The sequence below is a fragment of the Galeopterus variegatus genome, unplaced genomic scaffold (assembly GCF_000696425.1).
Source record: "Galeopterus variegatus unplaced genomic scaffold, G_variegatus-3.0.2 Scaffold2075, whole genome shotgun sequence".
NCBI classification, from domain to species: Eukaryota; Metazoa; Chordata; class Mammalia; order Dermoptera; family Cynocephalidae; genus Galeopterus; species Galeopterus variegatus.
Genome location: NW_007728186.1, coordinates 226,741 through 240,375, shown reverse-complemented (window position 1 = coordinate 240,375; position 13,635 = coordinate 226,741). Strand labels below are relative to the sequence as shown.

General features: G+C 36.1%; 1 protein-coding gene across 1 annotated transcript in view; it reads left to right on the top strand.

Moving 5' to 3' along the window:
• The window catches only part of LOC103596698 (serine/threonine-protein kinase TNNI3K-like), a 114,153-nt gene that overhangs the window by 18,431 nt on the left and 82,087 nt on the right, over positions 1-13,635 (top strand). The window contains exon 4 of the mRNA XM_008580392.1: positions 6,707-6,816. Coding sequence (XP_008578614.1) covers positions 6,707-6,816 — 110 coding nt within the window. The remainder of the gene's footprint in view (positions 1-6,706; positions 6,817-13,635) is intronic.

The following is a 13,635-nucleotide window of genomic DNA, read 5'->3' as shown; positions in this document are numbered from 1 at the left end:
CAATGGAAGTCACTGCAGGACTTTAAGAAGGGCTATAGCACAACTGTGTTATTCTTTTAGAATCTCCCTCTTGTTACAAAGCAAAGGACAGATTGGAAGGGTTCAAAACCAGAGGCAGGGACACCACTTCTAAAAGAAATGTCTGAGACTTTAAATGGAGGAGTGGCTTAAGAAGAGAAAGAAAAGGTTTGTGAATGTTTTAATACGATTTCCCAGTGGATTGAGGTGGAAGCGCAGGTAGAGAGAGGAGTTGAGGGTGACTTCCAGGCTTCTAGCTTAGCCAGCAGGATGATGATGGGTACAGGAAAAGGAGCAGATTTGTGAAATAAACGATGAGAGTACGAGGAGAAGGTACCAAGGTGTGAAGCCAAATGAGACAAGAGCCAGGCATGAGGAAAAAGGAGCTGGTACGACCTGGCAAACAAGAACTGCCCTGGATACATTTCAGAGAAAGAAATCACCTGCTTCCTACATTTTATTTTTCCCCTGGACTTGTCTCTTCTGATATATCATGAGAAACTAAAAAATTCTGGGATGAATTAATCTGTCAATATTCATGTTATCTAATCCCATTCCCTTATAAACAGATGCCCAATCTTATGGATCATTTTCAGATTATACTTTGGGGCCAAAGAAGAGAGAGCCTCTTGTTTTCCTTTTGTTTTCCTGTGTGATGCCAGCTGGCTTACAGGGAGATTCAACTGGTGTCCTGGGATTTCTTACTGCCAATTTCTAAGTCTGGGAAGTGGCAGCAAATTAAGAACATTTACCAATTTATTCTAGCCAGATTTTGATGAGACTTTATATTGAGACTTCAGGGCAGAGTTACAAAATGGAAGTCCAGGAGCCAAATAGGGCTTGCAGACTATTTTTGGTCTCACATATGGTTTTTAAAAATACAAAGTATATTTAGAGACACAGTTATTCCATAGGTCTTGTATTCATAGCCATTTGAGTTTGCTGCTGCTCCTTAAATAGTAGATGATTACATTCTCCTTTAAGTATGACTGGGATCCTAAAGCATCCTGAATATAATAACCTCAGAGAGTGTAAGCACCCTGATGATGTGGACTGTGCTTTGATGAGTGGTAGGAAAACAGGAGTGAGCTAAAGTTGTGAACTCCCATGTTTGTTGTGCTAATCCTTATCAGTTTATCACTGAAAGGAGACAACCAATCACTACACAGATCACTGGAAAGATCAAATCGGTCCAATAGATGGTGATATTTCTATGAATATAGCTGATATTAACATTGTGATACTTCATTATACTGACAAAGATTGCAATGAGAACAGACAATGGTGCAAATTAATCTATTCTTCTGACAGCATGTAATGAGAATGGGATGTGGTTTAAAAAATTAAGCCTTTCTTAGCACAGTCTCAAGATTACAATCTCATGGTCTCTCAGATGCTGTATACTCTGGTGATCCATCACTGAAAAGTGTCAGTTTAACAAAGAATGTGTCTTGCTGGGATGGTAGAACACACTGCTTTGTCTCACCACAGTCCTGCCCATTAAAAACAATGAAGTTGAATCAATTGTGTTTTGAGAACAGACATACACACAGTCGCAACTGAAAAAAAAAAAATTCTGACAATTTTATCCTAGTCAAAACCTACTAACAAAATATAGTACTTTATTGCTTTTATCTCTCTTTTTAATATTAATGCCTAGGTTTAATTTTATAGAACAGAAAACAGTGAGAAGTTACTTTAGGACTTCAGAATCTATTACCAATTTATCCATAAGCAGGGTGCACATAATTAAGTTCATCATGGAAAGGTGCATGGTCATCCTTTCAACAATGGCTGTATTGCATTGTGAGCTGGGCCAGATGACAGATGAGAGAGGTAGTAGCCTTGAAATTTGCAGTAACTCAGTGTAACATTTCACTTGGCTTTCATACCCAAAGAAAACCTGGGAAAGACCTAAGATTTTTGGTGTTCTAAACAGAACAGAAAACATACAATAATGTTTTTGATATCTAGTTCTCTAGGTTCAGACTAAAAGGGATCAGTAAGGCCCTTAGATCTGTAGATGATAATAATTACAGCAGGACCTAAGATTTTTGGTGTTCTAAACAGAACAGAAAACATACAATAATGTTTTTGATATCTAGTTCTCCAGGTTCAGACTAAAAGGGATCAGTAAGGCCCTTAGATCTGTAGATGATAATAATTACAGCAGTAACAACACGACTAACACTTATCTAGAGCCAGCAGTGTGCCAGGTGCTCTATGCATATTATCTCATTTAGTCCTAGTAACAACCTGCAGTTTAGATTCTATTAGGATAAGACATATACGCAATGTCACATACTAGTACGAGGTGTAAAGACTTAAATGCCCGGCTCCCTGTCTCCAAAGCCCGTGTTCATCACCATTACACTGTGTACTCCCTGCTTCATCTTACATTTAACAAAATTAATACTTACAGAGGCAAATTGGCTTAATTAGGATCTCCCAGAGAGTTTACAGCAAAGCCAGACTGGAAATTAGGCCTTGAAATTCCCTTGTTATGGGTATTTCTCAATATGTTGTACTGCTTCAATTTATTGAAGTCCCCCTCCCCAAATGTTTTGAATAAAAGATAATATTATTGACTAATTTTAACACCAGATCTCAATAATTTACCTGATTATGTTGTAATTTAATATAAGCATTATATTCATCTTATAATGTTTCTTGATCAGTAGGCATTGTGCTATATTCTAAAAACATAATAGTAAGATAATCATTGGCACTGATCCACCAACTTTATTTATTAATTCAGTAAATGTGTACTGAGTCCTATGTACCAGAATCTATAGTATTTACCAGTCAAATAATATTTTGAGCTCCATCATTTATTGATTCATATAATGCATGTTTTTAGACTACTTATTAATTGCAAGTTACTGTGCTAGGCATAGGAAATACGATGATAAAAAGACATAGTCCCAGACCTCAAAGAGTTTATGATCTATATGCAGAGGCAAGCAAGTAAATAGGCAATTAAGTATATTATAACACATGCTATGACAGTATAGGGTGTTATGGGAGTAGATAAAAAGGGCACCCAGCGTGAGTCAATCTAAGCTAAAAGACAGTGGATGCTACGAGGGAAAAGAAAGTAGGAAGATCATTCTAGGCAAAAGGAATCATATTTCAGAATTTACAATTGAACTATAAGAAGTAGTGAAAAATAATCATTCATTTCTTTATTTATTATTCATTCACTTACCAAGTTTTATTGAAAAGAATAACACTAGATTTTTTTCCTCAGCCTATTATCACTTACCTAGAATATTCAATACATTTTGACTTATGAATAAATGAATGACAGTTATCACATACTGTACTGAACGCCTGTTCTGCAGCTCACTGGTCTATCTCTTTTGAGAGATAACACCGACAATATCCATTTCTATCTTTTCTTTTCTTGATAAAGTATTGATAAGCAATGAAGAACTTGAATCCACAAATTGACACCAAGGTTGTATGCACCCTTGAGGCTGACTCACAAAATTGCATTTAACTCAAGTCTCATTATTTAAGATAATGGGAGTGGGAGAACACTAGAATTGTGCTGTCCAATATGGAAACCACTAACCATGCTTATTTAAATTTAAATTTATACTAAGTATAAATTTATATTTATATATTAATATATTATGTAAAATATATTAAATATATTTATATTTATATTGACATTAAACAAATTAAAAATTCAGTTCCTTGGTCACAGTAGCCACATTTTAAGTGCTCCATAGCCTTATGCTACCATATTCAACAGTACAGAGGAATATTTTCATAATTACAGAAAGTTCTATTAGACAGTTCTACTCTAGAATCTAGATTATAAATTTTACTAAACTATTGATAATTATCTCAGGATGGTGTTGGAAAATAATTGCTCAATAAAAAGTTATCGATATTTTAAAATTTAGCCTTATACTCTTTTAATGGTAAAGTTTCATTGGTGAAAGTAGAAATCAACATTTACATAAGTCACTGAACATGTTTTCGTAGCAATCAAGATAAAAATTTGATTAATGGGCTGATAGTCTCCTTCCTGAATCTGTACTACCAGAAAATTTCCTATCTGTTACTACAGCACGGCCACTTAGGCAAGACTGACAAAATAATCTCAAAGGTGACAAAGTTGAATTCTGTGGCACCTCATGTTGCATTGCCCACCTTCTGGCAGAGGTGCTAATGAGTAGTATCACTGCCAAGAGCGTGTAAAGCAAAGGGGAGAAGGAGATGCTAAGGCTTTACAGAATGTACTTTGAATAATGAAGAATTAAATATCATTCATCTTAAATTAATTTTCCACACACAGTGCCAAGAAGCAAACAAGTAACTCTATACATCTGATATCAGTATCTAAAAACAGAATGTACTTTGAATAATGAAGAATTAAATATCATTCATCTTAAATTGATCTTCCACACACAGTGCCAAGAAGCAAACAAGTAACTCTATACATCTGATATCAGTATCTAAAAGAGTTCCAAAGGAGGATGACTGACACCTGCATCTGAGTTTAACTAATATGAATAGGCTCTCCCCACCCATCAGGATATGTATAATTAATTTTAAATGTGTTCACTACACTGGTTTGTGTGCTGATAGCTGCACCACCTCAACAATATTCAAATGTTCATAAGGTAAAAAAATAGAGTACAATTAGAAGATCACTGATCATTAAGCATCAGTTTATTAGTTTGCTTATTGATTTGACTCATTTCAGAAAGAATTAAAAATAGCAGAGAGTAATCAATGAAAGGAATCTAACATGGCTAAATTTTTGTGACACAGAAGACACATTTGATAAGTAAAACACAATTTAAACAAGTGAGTGTATATATTTACCTCTCAAATTAGTAAAATCTTTTATAAAAGACCCCTTAATTCTGTTGCAGATATAAGATGACCCTTTCACACATTTTCTATTGAAAGTATAATTTAGTACAACTGTTAGGAAAATAGTGTATCAGTATATATAAAAGTCTTTAAAGTATATGCCCTTTGACATATTATTCTTACCCCTCAAATATCGCAAATGAATAATCTATGAAATAGGAAAACTTATATGGATAAATGTATTCTTCGAAATGTTTACACCAAAATTTAGTGCATCCTAAAAATGGGAAATGATTAAGTTAATCACACTAAATTCAGAGTCATTAAAAATATATTAAAATAGAGTTTTAATAACATGGGGAAATGTTTAACTGCTTAAATTAATGCTTTCATTTAGGGGAAAAAAGAATTACATAACATATATAAACATAAGCTCAATGATATAAAGACTATATAAGAAATACTCATAATATTTTAACAATGGTTCCCTCTGAAGTATAACTTAATTTTCTAATTCTCTTAATTTTCTAAACTTCTAGAAAGAACAAGTGTTAATTTTACAATTGGCAAAATTAGGTAGTAATTCATAAAGCAAAATATTAAGTTACATTGCATATAATTTCATTAGATCTACTGGAAAAAAATGGATGCACAGAATTTAAGGAGAGCAAATTCTAGTAGGAGAGAAGTAGTGGTAGTGGGTTATATCTCAAAAGTCATTAAGATATGGACAGATGCTTACACCACAGTCTAGAAAACAGGAAGCAGCAATGTCTTGGAACTTAATCCTCCCACTGATGCAGAGCAATTTTTCTGAGGAATAAATAGAGCATCATGTGTTGTTTACAAAGTGTTTTCATTGTAATGTGCTGAAAAGAGCATGAACTCTAGAACAAAAGGCTACACCAACTATTAGTTACATATAAAATGTTTATAAATTAAAAACTAGGTACACATACATACACACACACACACACCAATACCTTCCTTGCATGGTTGTTGCAAGGATTGAAGCATTTATGTAAGTATCTACCAAAATGCCTGATACTAAATGTGTTCAATAAAAATAGCTATAAACTTGGTCTCTAAGGGGGCGTAAAAATCATTGGTTGTGGAACAAAAAAATATTTAGCGATCAGAATTTTACAATGAAGTCCCAAGAATCACAAATACAGTGATGCAGAATTTTAGGTGAGCAATATTCAGAAGTCCATGCAGGCAGGCCACACTAGAGAATTCAATCAATGAACAATAGCTAAAATAATGGATTTGAAGTGGCTAACACAGTTTAACAGATAATAACTACTTTATTAACATTAAAAATTAAATTTCCAACATCCTTGTAAACTGTAATAGGATTTAAGTTTTTAAAAAATCTATTTTGCCCAAGTGATACAGGTGTTTTCAGAAATGCAAAGTTCAGTGGTATCCTATGTCTTGCTATACAAAATATAAATTCTTTATGCTGGGATTGAAGACGTACAGTCTGGTCCAATCTGCCTTTCAATCTTTACTTCCTATAACATCATGTACATACCCTGTACTTCAGACACACTAAACTATTGCTCCTTCATGCTCCTTTGTATGTTCCATTACTCCATTAATTCCCTCTGCTGACTATTTGTTGAATCAACAACCAAATAGATGAACAATTATAAAAATAAACTTAGAATATAAAATTATCCACTATTTTTGTTTAAATCATTGGGGGGGGAAGTCTAGGGTCTCTTTGAATCTCTGCATCTCTGCTGATGTTGCACAGATTGATTGTTGACAAAAAAAATTTTTGTCTGTTCATGTGTTTCTTGAAATAAATATGTGAATATCAGAACTGACATGACCTTTGGGTTTGCAGCGGCCGCGGCAGCAGACATGGCTTACCATCACATCAGACCTCCCATCGGCTATTCCATTCCCAAACCCATATCATCTCTGCTGATGCGAGGGTGGAATGCATGTCCTGAAGTGAGTAATTTTTACTTCCTCTTAGAAAATGTGTTATGGTCAAAATCTGTCACAAATAGTGTGACTCCGAAGACTTCTTCCAATGTGTATTTTAAGACTGTCAAGGCGGGAAGACTAATTTGCCTTCTGCTCTTTAGTCTCTAATTGCCTCAAGAAGTCTGAGTATCTCATATTTCTTTGGGGCTGCTCTCTGATTTTGAAATGTTTTTCACAACTGATTAGTAAAAGAGAGACCAGGATATGACAGATGACTCACAGTCTCATCTCAGCTGCAATTTTATTAACTACACTTGAGCCACACTTTGTCATTTTCTGAAGAAAAAAATTTGGCACAAGATGGATTTATGTTGGCTTTTAACCATGAGGCAGGCCTTCAGGAAAAGCCCACAGTGCCAGGGGTCCTAGTCTTTCTCTTACTCTCTATGACTGTCTGATAATGTGGTTAACAGCAAGGACTTAGAGTTCAAATGGTGGAAACAATGTTATGGAAGGAATAAATAAAGTAGGATATATAAACAGTGAAAGAAAAATTTAAATACAGTCATAGATCTAACAGAGTAGGGGGGAAACAGTCATACAATACAAGGATGAAATCTCAGACCATGTGTTTTCAAGAAAGGATTCTTCTTAATTTTGCTAGACATTGATGTCCACTTTGTTCACACAGACTAACAGAGGAGATTCCACAACTTCTCTTCTTGTAACACAGTTCAGTCCAGTGTCTAAGAATCCATCTGCTAGCATATTTTGTTGTGCATTGAAATCCTCGTGTCCTGATGACAGTCCATTGATTCTTCTGCTCTAAGTGGAGGGTATTAGTTTGCGTTCTTTCTCCCGGAGATCCTCATATATAAAAGCCTAACTGCTTCTGTTTGTCCAGTCCAAACCATTTTAGTTACTGTTGTCCTTTTCTTACACAGCCTCATTTGTGATCCTTCCTAGCCAGTTTATCTATCTTCAACAAGACAGCAGAAAGTGTGGCTATTATTTCTTATATCTCACCAAAGGAGAAACAGAATAAGTCCCAGTCCAGATGTTTGGAAGAAGAAAGCAAATTTCTCATTCTTTTTCTAAAGGCAAAACCCAAACCAAGTCATTAGCCAATCCCACCTGTACACATAGAAACTCTTACAAAGAAAAATGAAAATTCTTATGGGATATGGATTGAGTATCTCAGAAGATAACCTCTTGATCATTCAATCTGATATATTTTGTTTAAAATCTTCTTTCACTACCAGAATGTTAGCTCCATAAAAACAGGGATTTTTTTATTTGTTTGTTCTGCTCTGTTTGCTGCTATAATACCAGAACCTAAAACCATGCCTAGTAGATGCTCAAAAATATTTGTGGAGTAAATGAATGAATACCACTATTGCTTGTCAGTGCCTCCAATCCTTTCTAGACTTTAACATCCAGAAAATTTTGTCTGGAATACTATGTGACTTAAAATCTTTTGGGAAAATCTTTCCTTGTCTTTCAATATGAACCTCAGACAAATTCTCTGAGAATAAGTATGTCAAGCACCTAATGCAGAAATTCCTTCTCTCTGTGGGATGCGACCTGGGCCAGTGTTTAACATAAAATAACACTTGAGGGAATCCCTTTGCTTTTATTAACTGACTCTTCATGATTAAAGATAAAGAACATGTGGAAGTTTTAATTTATACACAAAAGCAAGCCACTGACAGGTTTGAAGAGCATTTTTGGAGTAGAATGGGTGCCTCAAACAAAGGGTTGGGAAATGAGAAAGGGAAACTAAAATAGGGGCAAAGCAGGGCACTATTAAAGAGGAAAAAAAATACAAAGAGGTCAAAAATCGGTTGCTTAGTGGAAAAGTTTTACTGCAGAACTGAAGTTTATCAGCCAAAAGTCCTAGGTCTGGTGATGAGATTCAGGGAGGAAGATGGAAAAAAATATATATTAGGAAAGCAGACTCTCCAACTGGCCAGAAATCTCCAGGCTTATCAGTATAGCTGCGCCCCTACTTGGCTTTGGTGTACTAATTATGAACTTGAGCTATCTCTGTATGTGGCATTAGTTGCCATTGCCCAGTAAGGTCTTCACCATGTCAATTGGCTGAGTGATGAGGAAAAAGGGAACAATTGGCTAATTTTCATTCTTTTCTTCAACAATTATTTATTGAGTTCCTGCTGTATACTGCCCAGAGATAGGGGCTGGGGATTTGATGTCCATGTGGTCTCAATGGAGCTTAAAGCCTAGTAGTCATATGGAGACTAATTGAATAAACACTTTAATTATTCTATAGTTACACTTCAGGATTAAGGAAGACAGCATTCTATGAGAATGCATACTAAATGAGAATTTGCAAGTTGGGGGACAAAGAGATAGTGTAGGTTAATGAAGCCTTCCCAGAAAAAGTGGGACTAAAGCTGAGATCGTAAGCATAGATACCAGTTTGCTGAATTGAAGGGCTGGTGTGAGAGAAAAACAGTCCAAGCTAAGAGAACATGTGCAAAATCACTGGGAGAAAAGACACGAGGGAGAGACTTATCAGTCCTTGGAACATTGTAGTTACTGAGGGTTTAAATTTCTATACCAGCCATCATTTGAAGCAAGTTCATCTTCAGATCCAAGACACTCACATCACGCTATCCTGTCTTTACTTTCTAGATTATCAGCTTCATTAATTTTTTCTTTCTTTCATGTACATCTTTACATCACTCCTTAAATTTTTTTTTTTTTTTGTCTTTTGTCTTTTTCCGTGTCCGGCAACGGATCGCAACCCTCAGTGTTGCCCCCGTACTGGACCGGGGACCGGCAACGGGATCGCAACCCTCGGTGTTGCTCCCGCGCCTCGCTCAGCCAGTGAGCGGGAACCGGTCTGTATGTGGGATCCGAACCCTCGGGCGGGAGCGCCGCCGCGCTTCCCAAGCAGCGCACTATCCAGTGCGCCACCGGGCCGGCCCGTCACTCCTTAAATTTGAAGTGCAATATTTTCTCCCACGTGTGTCTTCTTAGTCGAGATTTATTAAGATAGATAGATGACAGTCAGAACACCAAACTACTAGAGATGGGAGAAGGTTATTAGAAAACAGTGAGAAGTTAAAAAAAAGTCCTGATAGTTAGATGGTATCAGATTTTGGAAAGTCTTGGAAACCAGAATAGGGAATTTGGATATGAAATTATAGACAATTATGTTTTTGTCTCTAAAGCAGTGAAATGATATTTTTAAAAAGTAATTTTTGGAAAATTCATTTGAGTTCGACATGGTTTATTCACTTACACAAAACATTGCATATAGTTCCTATAGTGAGACAAGCACTTAATTATCTTCTAGTGTTCATTGGAATAGCTAAGCATTTTTTCTTAACATGTGGGCTGGCTGCCAACCACGACTCTAGGTTACTCTGAATTGTTTGCTAAAACAAAGATTTTGGGGCCCTAATCCTAAATCAACTGAATGAAAATCTCTGGGATGCAGCCTGAGACTATGCATTTTAACAAGCACCCCAGGTGATTTGTGCCCCATAAAGATGGAGAGCTAGTGGGTTGAAACTGAAGCAAAAGACACTAAGTCTGGGCAGCCGGCTGGTCTGCTGTTACAGTAATCCAATTGATTACAACACAGACTACAATGGTTACCATGGGGATTCAAGGGCAAAGGTAAACCTGAGGACTATTTCAAAGGAAACATCATACGGAGGTAAAAGACTGGATTTCAGAAATGGAAGAGAGGAAAGAGTCCAGCAGAACTGTCATTGCTGCCTTCTGAGAGTCAGCTAGTGACCAAGAGTACTTGTCAGGCCCTTAGATATCAGGGATAATGTTGGCAGTGAGTGGAGAGAGAACAAAGCTAAGGGCTCTGCAAGTGAGGTGACAGTGCTTTAAAAAAATAGGAAAAGGAAAAGGAAAGATAGCTACTGAGAAGAAAGTAACGTGGTCTACAAAGCTGACAGAGCTGTCAATTAGAACAGAGTAAACTTATCATGCAAGCAGTTGGCATAGGTGCTCTTCTCACCTTAAAGGTGCTTAACAACATGAAGTGGGATCAGGGGAGGCAAACAGACGGTGTAGGAATTAAGCTCAAACAGAGAGGCCAGACAAAAATAGAGCGGGCAGGAGTTGGACTTAAAACAGTATTGAATGTTGGTGAGAAAAGAGAAAGAAGAGAGGTAATAAGGTTAGGGACTTTCAAAATAAGAAAGTTATTTGCGGACAATTCTGGATAGGAAGGGAAGCAGAAGATAGGTGGGGCATGTAGGCAATATTTGCATTGTTGTAATAATCTTTTAACCTTTATAATAACACCAAATGTAGATATAAAGATACAGAGACCTAGACAGATACAGAGATAGAAGAAGAGAAAGTTTGTTTCCTTTTTAACCTTTTTTCCCCCACTAAGAAATGTAAAATATTATATTCCATACTATAAAGGTATGCTTTAACCATTTTACTGGGGTAACAACAATAAAATTATTTGTGTATGCCTACATTTTTCAAATAAGTGTGGCTTCGAATGAAAGATCTGTATTCTGCTCTTGCTTTAAAATCTAATATTTATAAGCACATTTAATTCCTATGCACAAGGAGGAATACTCACACCAAACAATAGAGGCATGCTAAACTCAAGAGATCAAACCTTGAAAGCTACATGGTAATGGGTTATTCAGTTTTCAAAATCTTAAATTAATAACAATTGGCAATAAAGCTCATTAAAATTCCTTTTGTTCAGGATCCACTGTGTTGATCTTGAAGCCGTTTGTTCCTAAAATGACTGAAGCTGAGATCTCCACCTAGTGGATTTATAGGATTTTGCAGCTTTTACAGAAACAGCCTACTGTCCCTGGAAATCCTTTATTTTTTTTCCCTTAGAGAAATAACAGGTTTTAAAGACTTCTACTTGTTTGTTCCTAAAATGACTGAAGCTGAGATCTCCACCTAGTGGATTTATAGGATTTTGCAGCTTTTACAGAAACAGCCTACTATCCCTGGAAATCCTTTATTTTTTTTCCCTTAGAGAAATAACAGGTTTTAAAGACTTCTACTTAAGATCAAGGATAATTGTCAACAGAACAGTTGCAAATGGATGAAATATACCAATATGCATATCAGCTAGACTATAGTTAACAAACAAAACTGAACTTTTATTTTCATACCATAATTAGGAAAACAGATCAGGCACAAATATGAATATATAATCATCTGTGTAGAAAGCGATACTGCAATACCACTAATTGAAATGTGTATAATAATTTCCATAAAATAAACATCAAATGTAAATTGGCTCAAATACTTTTTCCTTATTTAAACTTTCATTTGTTGGAGGCTTTTCTTTTCTTTTTTAATGTTTGGTTGCTTTTCCAGGGCTAGGCAAAACATTTCTTTCCCATTTTCCAATTCCTTAGAGAAGCATATTCAGTTCGTTGCCTCAAACATATCTTGTGGATCCATCTTTGATTTTTGTATTAAATTCAACTGTGCACTTTTATGTCATTGATAACAAAAAGTAACTGAAAATTTGTCCCTCCAAAACAATGCAGCCAAAATGCATGCGAAGGCTGGGGTGTGTTTGTGTGTCCTTTTGAAGAAAGTTAACGTAGAAAATGATTAGTATTTGAGTTCTTTTTTTCACTTTGTTCTGCTTCTAAAGGTGATGTATTAGCATATTCTGCAGATGGTAGATAAAGTACGGGTTTTGGAGCAGAGTTTCCAGCTTCATTTTTTTCTGCTGAGAAATAGTGGCACCTCATTTTTCTGCCTGAAAACTGTCTTTTAATTCTGGTAAGAGAGAAGACACTCCATGTGTCTCCATTGTCAATGAACCTTCTTTATGTACACAGTAACCTTCATCCGGTTGAATATTTTGAAATTCTCTCGAACCATGCATATTACTGTTAATTTGAAGATCTCTTTCACTAGGAAGCATTCTGTGTCTGGCTCCATGGAAACTTGTGATACTCAAATCTTTAGCTATAATGGTCTCAATGGAGCTTGGATCATATATATGTTTTTCACTTTTTCCATTTTCCCAAATTTGCTGCCTTTCTTTTATGGTGCCTTTTAAGGTCATTTGTGTGGTCCGAATTAGCATACTAGAATTTGTCTTGCTTTCCTCAAGTGTATTTTTCTCTTCTTTCCCTACTATTTTTATCTCTAGAGCTTCAGTGCTGTCATCTCTGGGCAATCCATTTGTGCTGTCAATTCCTTTCTCACTACTGTTGGTTAGATGCCAAATGGCTTGACTACTAAGAGGAAAAGTACCAATATCCTTGGGAAGCTCTGTTCTATTTTGGTATGGAATAGAATTTGTTTTCATAAATGGTAGATTGTTCTTGGATTTTGTCTGGGGAATGAGAGAGGAATCGTAAGTTTCTGTTTTAGAAAGATTTTTTTCTACATCATTTCCTTCCTTATCCATATTAGAAATTTCCACAGTTTGATGTGATATTTTTGGTTTTGTCATTAATGTTTTTTCTTCATTTCCAGGTTGTTCACAACTTGAGTTTTGCTCTTCTTTTTGCAAAGCTTAATTTTGATCTAAAGTGTATTCCTTTTTGTAGGTGTCTGTCTTATAGGCATCTAGAGGTTGCATTTGATTCCTTGGGGACAAAGAAAACCGGTTTAGCTCATTGGTCTTTGGTGTGTTCTGCCCCATATGCTCAGTGGACTCTGTTGCCCCTTGGTCAGTAGCCCCCCTGGAATGTTGGGATGGTAAAACATCATTTCTCACACTTTCCGAAGTAGCCGGTAAATAACTAGGAATTTCTAATTTGAGCTGACTCGCACCTTCCACTGGCTCAGTTGAAGATTGAGAGTGTGAATGCCTGTGCCCAGCATCAAGGGGTGTAGGCTGAGGCA